The sequence below is a fragment of the Sander lucioperca genome, chromosome 13 (genome assembly GCF_008315115.2).
Source record: "Sander lucioperca isolate FBNREF2018 chromosome 13, SLUC_FBN_1.2, whole genome shotgun sequence".
NCBI classification, from domain to species: domain Eukaryota; kingdom Metazoa; phylum Chordata; class Actinopteri; order Perciformes; family Percidae; genus Sander; species Sander lucioperca.
Genome location: NC_050185.1, coordinates 8,792,667 through 8,805,625, shown reverse-complemented (window position 1 = coordinate 8,805,625; position 12,959 = coordinate 8,792,667). Strand labels below are relative to the sequence as shown.

The window sequence follows — 12,959 nt, the reverse complement described above, 5'->3', positions numbered from 1 at the left end:
CGGTATCGATCTTAATCACCTAACTGCCAGAAAGACAGCAATTAAGCTTATTTTCCAAAATGTTGAACTTTAAATGTCCTTGGCTGGATAAATAAAGTAAAAATGAACACATCCCCCTCATTTCTTTACCTCTTAGTCCAAATAAGTCTAGTGGCTCCTCTAAATCACGCAGTCTTACCCCCTCACAATAAGTCTTTTAAAACAACGCGTAGAGAGTCATGTACAGTGTATAATCACATTAATCTTTTTTATTAAATTTATTATTAATTAAAGTTGGATTTTCAGCTTGACTATGTATGCACACTAACTTTCCTGATGAGTGTGTCCTTACACATCTTACCTCCTCTTCACAATGTGTAGAGTTGTCATAAGATGGAGTCTCTCAGAGGTCTTTAATGAAGTGAATATTTTTCCAGACAACTTTTTCCTGTTTTGTCCTTATGAAGCCGAGTTCCACTTACATCACTAACTTTGAACATCCTGTCATGTTGCAGGCCATCTTTCAGCTGTATTTTTGCATGGCATCCCTTGTTTCTGCGGGCTGGCAGTAGGGTGTGGATATTGCAGAGTTGAAGGTGGAGGGACGAGGTGGCATTCAACCAACAGTTAGTGCCACATAAAGCCTTTATCACACCTAAACGGCTCCGTCTCCCAAAGCCCGATTCAGATAAGCACTGCCCATTCATCTGTAATGATGTGGAAGCAAGAACCAACTGAACTGAGTTGAGAGGGAAAGACTAACTCTGACACAGTGGGGATGGCTGAAAAGGGTGCAGGGCCGATGGGGGTTTGCCTTGTTCACTCCTCATACTGATGTGTATATTTATTTTGTGTTCTCTGTGGATTCAAGTTGATTATAAGATGAGTGTTGTTTTACACTTCAAAGTACCGTAATTATCTGCAAGATGAAATGTGAAGCAGGGGCCACATTACACCATGATCATTGAAAAAGTTTCCCTTTGGACTGCAAATTACGTTATCGCAAATAGACTGAATATTTTTGCCTCCACATGCTTATTGTAAGCTTCTGTTCTCAAGTAATAACTGAACCCAGCAAGTTCAAGTTCTTCTTAGTTGGACACATTCTAGAGTTCATGTTCAGCTAATAAATTGGCAACCTGTATTTCCAATATTTCAGAATGCATGTTAAAGCACATTAAAATGTAACTTATGTATAATTTATAACTTATTTAATTTTCCAAACCTACCATACTACTGTACCTGTGGCTCTTTCCACACTTTGCACCCTGGAGTGCCTGGGGTGATGTGATCACAAGTTTACCACTCTAAATACAGCAGCTGTGTGTTTACACCCAAAATGCATTAGGGAGGCATAACACAAGCCGCGTTTGTAGATGTGATGTACATGGTTATTTGCATATTCAGCAAGGATGACAAAATTTGAATTTGAGACACATGTCATTTGTCAAATGCACACTAGACACAATCAGAATACAAGACACTGATCCCAGACAGGAGGAAATAAAGAGTCTAGCCCGACTGGCCAACTGCAAGCTACTTATAAGGAAAAGTGGTAATAAAATATAAAATGCAGCATACAAATGCCACTACAACTTTGTGTCAAGATTGATACAGTGGTACAAAAAAAAGTAAATGGAAAAAGCAGAAACTACATGTGCATGGCTCTCAATGAATGAGCTCGCTGGCTAATATGACATTTGAACAGGTATATTAACACAGTGGCAACAACTGAGTAATGTGTAAAGACATATTTAATGAAGATTTATACCCCCTTTTTTATTTTGACACAATTTCCGCTGCACTAGTTTATCAGCAGCAGTGATTGTTGCTCATTGTTTGCTTCATTTGAACCAGTAGTTCTGTGCATGAAGTCTGCATAGCTGGCTTCTTTGTAGATGCATCACTGGTGTTAGGGTAATTCCACCATGCTGTGTCACAGCGGAATTACATTTTAGTCAAGTGCTTAAATTCTCACTGACATTAATATTTTCAGGTTAAATCAATTATCTTCAAGACCACTAAATCCCATGACATGACAGATATAACCCTTGGTGTCTGGTAGACAGAATGGCAAACTTTAGCCTCAGGGTAATATAAATGTACTACACCTGCAGTCAGGGGTCATTATTACTAGACACTTCATTTTAAGTAAAATCAGCTTACCCATATTGCCCTCTTGTGCCTTTTAAAACACACTGACAGGGCTTAAAGAGCACACCTACATTCCTATACCTGTGTTCACACACACACACACACACACACACACACTGACTGAAACCTGCAACCTCTCTGTGTCTTCCAGGTATAATTGGCGTCCTGACTGCAGCTCTGGACCCATCAGGAGGAGGATCCAAAGAGGAAGACGGATGAGACCACAGAGTCTGCCTGAGAATGCTACCTGTCCCTCCGCCTCACCATGTCACCTTAGAAAAACTGTTAACCTGTCCTTGTCCCCAAATCCTCTTTTTGCCTTTGTTATTTCCCATAACCCACTGAGTTTGTGATCCTCCTTCACACCCAGCTGAAGTCCTAGTGATATGACTAAAAGAGCATTTATTTTGGACATGTTGTTTTTTCCTCTCAATGCTGCCAGCCACCAAGGCTATGGCGGGAAGCACCACTATACTTCTCAGCAGGTTGCTAATCACTGTCTGCTGTGGCTCTTGGGACTAATGCTACACCTCACCCTCTCCTCGTGTCAACGGGTTGACCTGAAACACCCCATAGTGTCCACTGGCTATGGAAAGATCCGTGGTATCAGGAAGGAGCTCAACAATGAGATCTTGGGCCCCGTGGAACAGTACTTAGGTGTGCCGTATGCCACCGCACCTGTCGGCGAGCGCCGCTTCCAGCCTCCTGAAGCTCCAGGATCCTGGCAGGAGATTCGCAATGCCACCCATTTTGCACCAGTGTGTCCCCAGAATGTCCACGGGGTTTTACCTGAGATCATGCTACCAGTGTGGTTCACAGACAACCTGGATGCTGCAGCAACCTATGTTCAGAACCAGAGTGAGGACTGCCTTTACCTCAACATCTATGTACCCACTGAAGATGGTGAGTGAGACAAAACTCTCGTGCTAGACATAGGAAGAGAAATAGTTAGTCTTGGCCTGTTAAACTGTGCATAGTGGGTCAGAAAAGCAGAAAAGTTAGAAACAGATTAATGGCTAGTGGAAATACCAAGTATTACTGCAGTATCAAGTTAGACCAGTGTACCAGAGATGCTGGGAAGAAGAAATAAGGATTGAAATTTAATTGCTTGTCAATTTCAAGTCATTTTAACTACTCTTAACATAGGAAAGTGTACATACATTGGTAGAATGAGAGCGCCGCGGTTACAGTGTGTATGCTGTATACTACATATGTCACATACTCACCGAGAGGCTGATGTAGAGTTTCCTGTGTTATTCCCAGGGGATAAGGTGTGCAAATGAGTGAGACTGATTTAACATGTAGCCCTGTCTGCTTGTCAAAATCTGTCACTTATTGTCAGGGGTCACTGCTTACATAAGGCTGAGGCTGTCCCCAAGGATATGTTTTGCCCTGTGTGTGAGAGAGAACTAGAGACTGAAGGAGACTGAAGTGCCTCTGAAATCAAACACACCACATTTTACACGTAACTGCTGTCACAAGCTTGCAAATAGTTTGCATGGTGTTAAACTTGCAGTTATGTCAGAAGAACAAGGTTTAAACCCCTGAAAACTTGGTTTCAAATCTTAGGTATTTTGCTATGGCAATTAATTGTCATGACTAAATAGCGTTTAAAATAGTTACTGTAGTCCAAATTCAAAATACTGGACAGAGTTGTCTCCCCGCCCCCCTCCTCCCCAGACTCGAAGTTCAAGTTAAGTTAAGTCAAGTTAAAATTACTTTACCGTTTGTCGGCTACGGCCCCTTAACAGGCTAACGTTACACATTGTCAATAAAGCTTAGATCAGGCCCAAAAAATCAAGCCCAACCCTACCCAAGCCTGTGCACGTTGTGTCCGAGCCTGGCCCGGCCCGACACATTAACTGTAATTATCTAATTAAACCCGACAATTTTTTAAAACGTTATAACTGACGTTCTCAACCACAATTCTGAGTTGTTTGAACTACATAAATCTGTTTAGAATTATCTTAATGAATAATGCAACAAAGCATGTAAACTGTGTTGGTTGTTTATTCAGAATGGAATGGATCGCAAATGGATCCGAATGAAGAAACGTAAAAAAAACTCCAGCCGAATAGCGTGGGTAACAGATCAAGGCAGCAACATAATCAAAGCCCTGGAACCATATAGGAGAATTTCTTGTCTCGATCACCTAAAAATATCGGCAGGCCGGGTAGGGTCAAGTTCGGGCTCTAAGTTGTCTCCATCTTTCAAATACATCTCCAATATTTAGCCGGGGTTCGTTACGTCTCTGGTCATGCAACTAAGAAACTTGTCGAAGTTTTTTAGGTCGGGTAGAATCTATTTTCGTTGATCCCGTTTTTTGTTTGCTGCCTCCATGGCTGTACTACAGCTGTCGCGCACTGGTTTGGGTTTTTACAGACCATCTGGCAACCCGACCGGGCTGTCAGAATGGGCAGTTGATACCAACACACAAACAGAAATTCCGTCACGGCAACAGAAATTTCAAAGGAGAAAATACTAGCTTTAGCATTGTTGTCAGAAAACATAGTATTTCAGCTTAGCATGCTACCTTATTGTCTGATGACATATTGTGGTTATTTTTGGATTTAATACAGTAAATATATTACATATTGCACATTTAAAGTTTGAGTAAAAAAAGAGTCCCTACAAGCATTGTTTATTAGGATTGAAAACTCAGCTAGTCTGCTTCACAGACTGTGTGAGTTGTTTCATCAAATTTGATTGCCAGTGTTCTGTTATAAGTTGATTTTAAGCATAGAGATTAACCACAGAAGAGCATGTTGGGAATTGGTAAGGGTACTGATCCAATTATTGGCAAAGTATCACTGATGATGATGTTTTATCAATATTAATAAAGTTATGAATATGTGTATTAATAAATTTACCAAATTGACAAACAATCAAAACGGGGCACCACCCTGGAATCAGGGACCAATAACTGAGCTGTGAACCAGTCTCATAGGTGGTGTTCCCTTTAAAATACAGATCTGAATTAATTTGATTAATTTATCTGGTATCTTTGAAGGAACAAAAGAAGGGTGAATTCAAGCACGGACCTGTTTAGCCAGCAGTTATTACAACAAATACACAAATAATCACAAACAACTGCAATTTAAAGTATAATAGAATTTATTTACTTCCAAATTATCAATTGGCAATCAATAGTTCTTCAATCAAGAAACCTATATACCCTTTTCAAACTACAACAAAAGCAAAGCAGACATGTCTCTGTGTGTGTGCGGGTGTGTGAGTGCGTGAGGAGGAGGGGGGAGGTGACGAGACCACTGGGGTAGCTAAACCACGTGATGAAGCACCGCCAGATGTGGGACACTTTGTAGTCCGGGAACATCAAAAATTGTTGCTTGCATGAGCTACACAAACGCTATTTAACCCCAAGAGAGTGGTAGTGGGCTGTGTTGCAGCGCCACGTGGCTAGCGGCTAGCCGGTTAGCTGTTCAAGCTAACGTGTTACTGATAAAGAGACGCTCCACGAAGCGCAGTTGTGAAGCTGTGTATGCTCTTACATGACTTGCTGTTGGCCAGCTGTTCAAAATGGCGCGCGTGTGTAAATGTGTGTGTATGTTAGGTTAGTGTAAAAGAGGAAAGGAAAGCACGTTTTAGAGAAAGAAAAGACACTTTGGATCTTGATTATCGATAATGACCAATCCTCTCGTTCACTCAGGTCTGGACTAACGTGAAGTTAGGGCAGGCTCTGAGAATTTTGTCTGAACGAGGGGATGTTTATTATACAAACTCTGGTGAGCTAAACAGCTGATTCTTAGCGGAGATAAACACAGCTCCGTCGGTCTACACAGGACCATGGGGTGGCATTCTCGTCACTTCGCGGGCTGTAGCCAGACGGACCAGCGGAGCTTATTATCTCACTGAACAGTAACTAAACTCTGTGGAAGGAGCAGCGATGTAGCATTAACGGTTTCACACAAGCGACATTATTCAACACATTCATATCAACAAATGCACCGTGATCAGTGGTGCCTTTACAGCCAATAATGGGACACGGTGGTCACCATCAGATTAATAATCAGACGTGCACCGGTAGCACTTATTAATCGAAATCATTAATGGCAAAACAATGGCAACATTAGCCTTCACTCATTAATAAAACACTACATCTACATCTGCCCAGAACTTACTCAGTGTGCAGTCCGTTAGTTTGTGTTTCTCCACGGTAAAACGGGTCCGTTCTCGCTCGTCAGCGAGCTTCGGAGAAGCAAGTTTCTTCCCAAAGGCAGCGGGGAAGAAGCTATGGTCGACTTTGAAGAAAAAGAAAACGTGATGTCCTCACTTTTCTTCTAGGATGCGCCACCTGGTGCGCTCAAAGTCCGCTTGACCAATGGGATTTCAGAGTGTTCTTGAAGGTGTGGGAACTACACGCCTGTAGTTCTTAGACTTCCGGCCATTTGAACCCCCTCCACGTGGAGGTAACATCTAGGTATGAACTTTAGGCTGCTACAGTAACACAGGTCTTTCTTTGTTTAAGAAAGGCACATGTTTCTTTGAAGGCCGCAATCCCTTTGTTTGTGGCTACATGTCTCTCAGAGGTCAGTTTAATCCCCTTTCTGATGGTCCCAACAAGCACAAGTCACAAGCTCAACACAGTCTGCTTGCTGGGATGCAACCGGTTTGCACAGCGCTTGTCCTGATGGCATGAAACATGCCAAATAGTATTTGGTCTCCTGCCTGTCTTTAAATTGTTTGCCTTCAGCTCAGCATTAAGGTTTTTAGCTATAATGTCAACACTGAAATATTGCAACAACTGTTGGATGGATTGCCATGAAATCTTGTATAGACATCCATGGTCCCAGAGGATTTATCCCTCTGTCTCTGGTGATGCCCTGACTTTCCACCAGCATGTTGACATGTTGTGTTTCAACCACAGTAGGATGGATTGCCGTGAAATTCTGTACAGACATTCATGGTTCCGAGATGACCGTGATGTGATGTATCCCACTGACAGGTGTGATCCCTTGACTTTTCTTCTCTTGCCACAATGATGGGACGTGTGTGATTTTGAGTAAGATTTCTCATTGGATGGATTTATAATAAGATTCACTACAGAGACCCATGTCCCTCTTGGGACGAATTGTAACAACTGGTTGTGTCTGACTTTTAATTTCGTGCCATCATCTGGTCAAAATATTTATTTGTCCAATATGTTGTTTATGGCCACATACCTGCTAAACTGAAGGCATTCCCATCAGCATCAGCTGTACTTTGTTAGCATGCTGATATTAGCATTTAGCTCAAAGCACTACTGTGCTTAAGTATAGCCTCACATAGCTGCTAGTGTGGCTGTAGACTCTTACTATAGTAATGTTTCAGCTAGACTAAGCTGATTTAGCTAGTAGGTTAGCTTGCTAACTTGGAACTAGTAAGTGATGGTCATGTTTACAATTAAGGGAGGATGTCAGTGTTGTATTGTGCTGTGTTTGGCAGCGAGCAGTTGCATTGCCACTCGTGGCAGATGTAGGTGGGCCTAAATGAATTGGCAGCACAGAACCATACTACCTGGATCAAAATGTTTTGGTTCCAAATCCGGCCTGCAGGACTTGATTTTGACACATTTAATCTCCATAGTACAGCATTATGTGTTATCTTCCCATTCTACCTTAAATCGTGCCCCTATCTGATATATCTGTTTCAGACCTAGAAATACTCTGACTGAGCATGTTCTCTGCGTTATTCTTTGGACAAAAGAAAATTCACAGCTCTCTTTTCTTTCTGCATGTTCACCCCTCCTGCTCTCTCCTGCCTGAAATCATCCCTGCCATCTATATGCAGATAGCGGTAGAAGGGGTCACTGTTCTGAATGCAAATGAGCTTTGTGCCCTTCCCCACTAGGCCACTATGTAGCCTGCTACTTCTTCAACTCAAATGGAATTCAAATAACTCCTTAGAATAATGTAAATAACACAAATGTTCTTGTGGATTGAGCAGTGAGATTTACACTCTCCCTTTATCTCTCTCCTGCTCCCTACTGCATTTTACAGTGCTACCCTAACACTCCTGTGTGGCCAGGATGCTCGGTAAGAGCACTGTATTACTGAATTCCTGTTTCCTCAAGACACTCCTCAGCCATGGGCCTAAGATCCTTCATTTTTATTGCTGCTGGAGCAGCCATTTACCGTGCTCTTTATTAAAAACCATATTTCAGGAGGCAGGACAGTGGAGGCAAGGATGGAGCTGGAGGCTGGGGGCACAGTAGAAGAGATGGAGAGCAGGGGGATAGGACTGCATGTGCTGGAAGCTGCTGCCTATGGGTGCAGGGGGGTTGAACCGAAGCTGTGTCTGACACCTTGTCAAGCAGACAGGCCACTGTAGACATGACATATTGCAGCTTCATCCCGTTTACTGCACTGAGGAAATGGAGAGGGACGGTAGACAGCTTGCGCTCTGGCCACTAGCTCACTGAACCGAACAGAAATGCGGTTGACTGAGAGATGGAGCTGCATTAGGTCAAACAGTACTGGGACAACCCAAGCAAAATGCTCCTACATAGGCCAATGTATTTCAGTGACCAGTGGCCCATTACATCATGTAACAGTCAACCTACCGGCAGGCTTCTCTACTGAGGCAGAGGGGGAAAATGTTTTTTAAAAGCGTGTGTGTTTCCCTTTGGCTACATCCTACTTTTTGTCTTGTCTAATCCATTTAAGCATTTCTTCGAAAGTCTGCAGTTTGTTGTCAGAAGTTAAGACCTAGATACTGCCATGAGCATTTCTTTCAAAGCAAATCATCAAAAATAAAAACATATTATCCTGGCCACATTAGCATGTAGCAATGCTATCTATTTATGTGGAGGAATGCCAGCATCAAGATCTGCAGCCACAATATACTGACAACCAGTACCAAAATGATTAATTCATAAGTCAGTCAATGCAAATATATAGCTGACAAAAAAATTGATGAATTGTTTAAGTCATTATCAAGCTCAAATCTCAGATGTGAAGCTTTGCTGCTTTTCCCAGTATCATACAATTATAAATGAAATACCTATGTTTTTTTTTAGCCATGCTAGCCATGGCTCTTGGGATGGCGATGTCGGTCCGTCCACCGCTTTGGTCCAGACTGAAATATCTCAACAACTCTTGAAAGGATTGCCATGAAAATTTGATACACGCATTTATGTAACTCTCTGGATGAATTGTTATAACTTCAACTTATAAGCATATGTGCAAAATGAATGACATTCCCATCAGCATCAGCTGTTGCCTACTTTGTGTTTTGTGCTTATTAGCAATTGTCAGCATGCTAACATGCAAAACTAAGGTGGTAAACATGGCAAACAGTATACCTGCTACTAATTAGAATGCTAGCATTGTCATTGTGAGCATGTTAGCATGCTGATCTTCACATTTACAGTAACTCAAACCGTGCTGTGTTTAAGTACACCATTAGAACCGCTAGCATGGCTGTAGACTCATAGCCTTGTTGGACTGTTGATCCGTCAAAACAAGACTTTACCTTGGGCTCCGGGAAACTGTAATTGGCCTTTCCACTATTTTATAGACTAAACAATAAAAAAAAATGGTTTGATAATGAAAGTAGTCCTAATCACAACATTACTTTTTTCTTTGTTTTTAGTTTTAAACTTCGGTTTAGATGAGGTGCACTTGTGAAGTCTTAAGGTGAAATCTAATGGTCCCTTACAATGTCTGTTTGAGCGGAGCTTATCCTAACGTATGGGTTAGCTCTTTATAAGGCATTAGAGAACGAGTGAAATCAGAGTAGTCTCCATTAAGCGGCGAGGTGTGGTTTTAGAGTGGTGCTAAGTAATGGGGAAGTGCTGACAAGACTGAGGACTTATGTGCCTTTCCATCCATTACCGGTCTGTCTACCGGTCTGCTCTGTAGCCCAGGACCAACTACTGTATCATCTCCCTCTATGGCAGGAAGCGCTCTCTGGATCAGGCGCCTGTATGGTGGTACTCGGAGGGTGCAGCAAATCCATTCAGCATCGATCCTTTTCCATTTAGACGGAAGATAAACATTTTATATCAGGAAACCATGTTCATATAGAGGGATGAGTGAAAAGCAGCATTATAACGGTGGAGTGCAGTGATGCTCTTTGTCTCCTTTGTCAATAGATGCAAAGCACTGTGAAAAGGCTATATGCCTTCACTTCACTGTGAGGTTTCCAGCAGAATGGTAGAAACAGACATGTCGGCAGCACTATGGCAGAGTGATAAACCCCTTGGCAACCCAACGTAGAGTATTCTTTAAAATGAGAGGCTGCAACGCCTTCCCACCGGATGGCAGTGAATGTGCTGCTGGGTGGGTACGAGGAGGACAGCAACAGATGATAAGGACACTGTTAACATGCTTTGTGTAGTGCATGAACGTTTAATGTGTGGGCGGCTGCGTGTGTGAACGTGAGTGTGTTTTAATGGCTTCCTCTAAGACGTGCAGATGTAGACAGTAACTGAGAACAACACAAAACGCAGCGGTAATTGTGGGCTGATTGAAAGCTCCACTGATAGAAACCAAGGGAAAAAAAACAAATGAATGGGATTCTTATCAGGTAAGGTTGATGCGCCGGGGTGTTGGTTGGTCACCGTGATAAATGCTTGTTATTGGCTGTGCCCTATGGAGCATTTAACTGGCGTTACCATTAAAATTTAATGTGGGGCCTTCCGTTTGACCTTGGTGAAGGGAATCCTGTCACAAGCCTCTGCAGGCGGTGTAAATATGAAAAACAGGAAAGTCTAACATTTCAGGCTATATGCTAGCATTTCTCTGTGCACACAGTACATACATGGTCACATGTATTCAGGATGTGTGTGTGTGTGTGTGTGTGTGTGTGTGTGTGTGTGTGTGTGTGTGTGTGTGTGTGTGTGTGTGTGTGTGTGTGTCTCTCTCATCAGTGCTTCAACAATGGAGTATCTCTGGATCATGCAGGGACTTTTTGCTTTAGGACTGCAACACTGTCCTGAGCCAGAGCAGGATACAGAGAATCTTGGCATTCCTTTGCCTTCTCTGACCGAAAAGAGTGATGGCTTGATTCGTTTCATTGATTTTTCTTTACAAAGCAACAGTGTGTCAGGACTGATAGGGAGAAGGGTTGAGGAGAAGTGGCCTCTGGGGTCATTTACGAGGCAGTGCATGACTAGATCCTAAGCAGTTAAAACAGATGAGTTTGGGGTTATCTTTTGAGGTAACGGTGTATAATCCTTGTAAACATTTTGTCTATCAAAAGCGACTGAAAAGTAACAGAGCATAACATTTTATCTTTTGCAATTTTTCTCTTCTAATCTTTAATTTTTTTATTTTGTCTTTTGTCTCTCCCCCCTCCCTTTTTTCTGAACCTTAGGTCCGCTCACAAAAAAACATGATGAGTCTACAATGAACAGACCGAGGGATGAAGGTATTTTATTTGCATGTGTTTTTTCCTCATGCTCCATTTTTCAAGCTCTGTGGGGAATGTTGTGTTTGTATCTGTATTAATAATCACCTTAGACTCATCACTCTATGCGCACATTACGGTGTCCATTGTTAACTGCCTTTATTAGCACACAAATCTGCCATTCCTTCTCACAGGCACACTTTTAGCTAAAAAGCATAAAGAGCTACATACAAATCAGTTGTTCTTCATTCCCCACTGTCACAAATGCTGCTTTTTGGGTACTTGCACTGGCAGCAAATTTACTTTCACTTCTCGGTTGCTATGTGCTTGATCAACCACACGCTGATGTTCTGACTATCCTGTGTGATGCATCACTAAAAGAATCAATTTTCAGTCCTTTTTCACCTGCGCTTTTATTCTTTTACTAAACTCTTTATGAAATGGTGTGCTGATGTGTCTTCATAATGTTAATGGGCCAAGTCTTTCAAAAACAGGAGGATTTCTGCATATTGGTATATAATCTGCTATTTCTTTACATTTTCAAGTTCACTGCAGTTAGATGCTCTCTCACTCCTCTTTACTGATGCAGCCAAAATCTATGCAGACAGTGTGTGCATCTGTTTCTGTACACATGCCCAGACATATTGTATATTACATAGCATTATGTGTGCATTACATTGCCATTTGCGCATTGTGTGCCTACTCCAGCACAGCGCATGTGCACATCTACGCCTGAGTGCATGTGCTCTAATTTGTGCCTATGTGTGTGGCTTTTCTTTTTTTCTTTTTTTTTTGGGCTCTGTGCTATTTGGGTATTGAATTCTCTCTCTTGCATCTCTAATTGCTATGGTTTAAAAAGAGACAGATGTAGCTAATCCAATTGTGTGGTTTCTTAACGGTGAAAACAGAAGGAAGGATTCATGCAGGATTGCCTAGCAGAGGAGCAGAATGATAGAATAGAGATGAAAGAAAAGGAAAAGCTGAGCACTGCGAGAGCACAGGGGAGGGCAATGAGGGGGAGAGAAGGGAAAAAATAGTCATAATGAAGACAAGTGCATGATGAAATGACATTTACAAAGCTTTGAAAGTGAGAGATGTCGAGAGAGAGAGATTGAGAGGGTGGATCAGTAGGAGACTGGTAGAGCTTGACATTTATGCCGACACCTGATGGATCTTGACAGGATGAGTAGGGCTCGGGTAGGGCTGAATTCCTCGCTTAATTGCTCAGGTGGATGGATTGGACACAGGTTCCCAAACATTGTTGGAAAATACTATTATTAGCATCTTGTTTTTGAACCTTATTTGCAAGAGACTGCATTGCTCGGGTGTGGGTTTGGATGCAAAAAAAATATTCAAGTGCTGAGTCAGGCTTAATCTTTTATGCCCAAATCAATTGAGATTTCCATAGCAGAATGAATGAGAGAGCAATGTTGGAAATTAGCTACGATAGCTGACATTAGCTAACTTTAGCGCTTGTT

General features: G+C 42.1%; 1 protein-coding gene across 3 annotated transcripts in view; it reads left to right on the top strand.

The window, feature by feature from the left end:
- The window catches only part of nlgn2b (neuroligin 2b), a 156,845-nt gene that overhangs the window by 109,376 nt on the left and 34,510 nt on the right, over window positions 1–12,959 (top strand). For 2 of the 3 annotated variants that reach the window (XM_031319988.2, XM_031319987.2), the window contains exons 2-3: window positions 2,285–3,036; window positions 11,449–11,502. In XM_031319988.2, the coding sequence (XP_031175848.1) occupies window positions 2,520–3,036; window positions 11,449–11,502 (571 nt within the window). In that variant the 5' untranslated portion in view covers window positions 2,285–2,519. The remainder of the gene's footprint in view (window positions 1–2,284; window positions 3,037–11,448; window positions 11,503–12,959) is intronic. The other variant, XM_031319989.2, reaches the window with a different exon arrangement.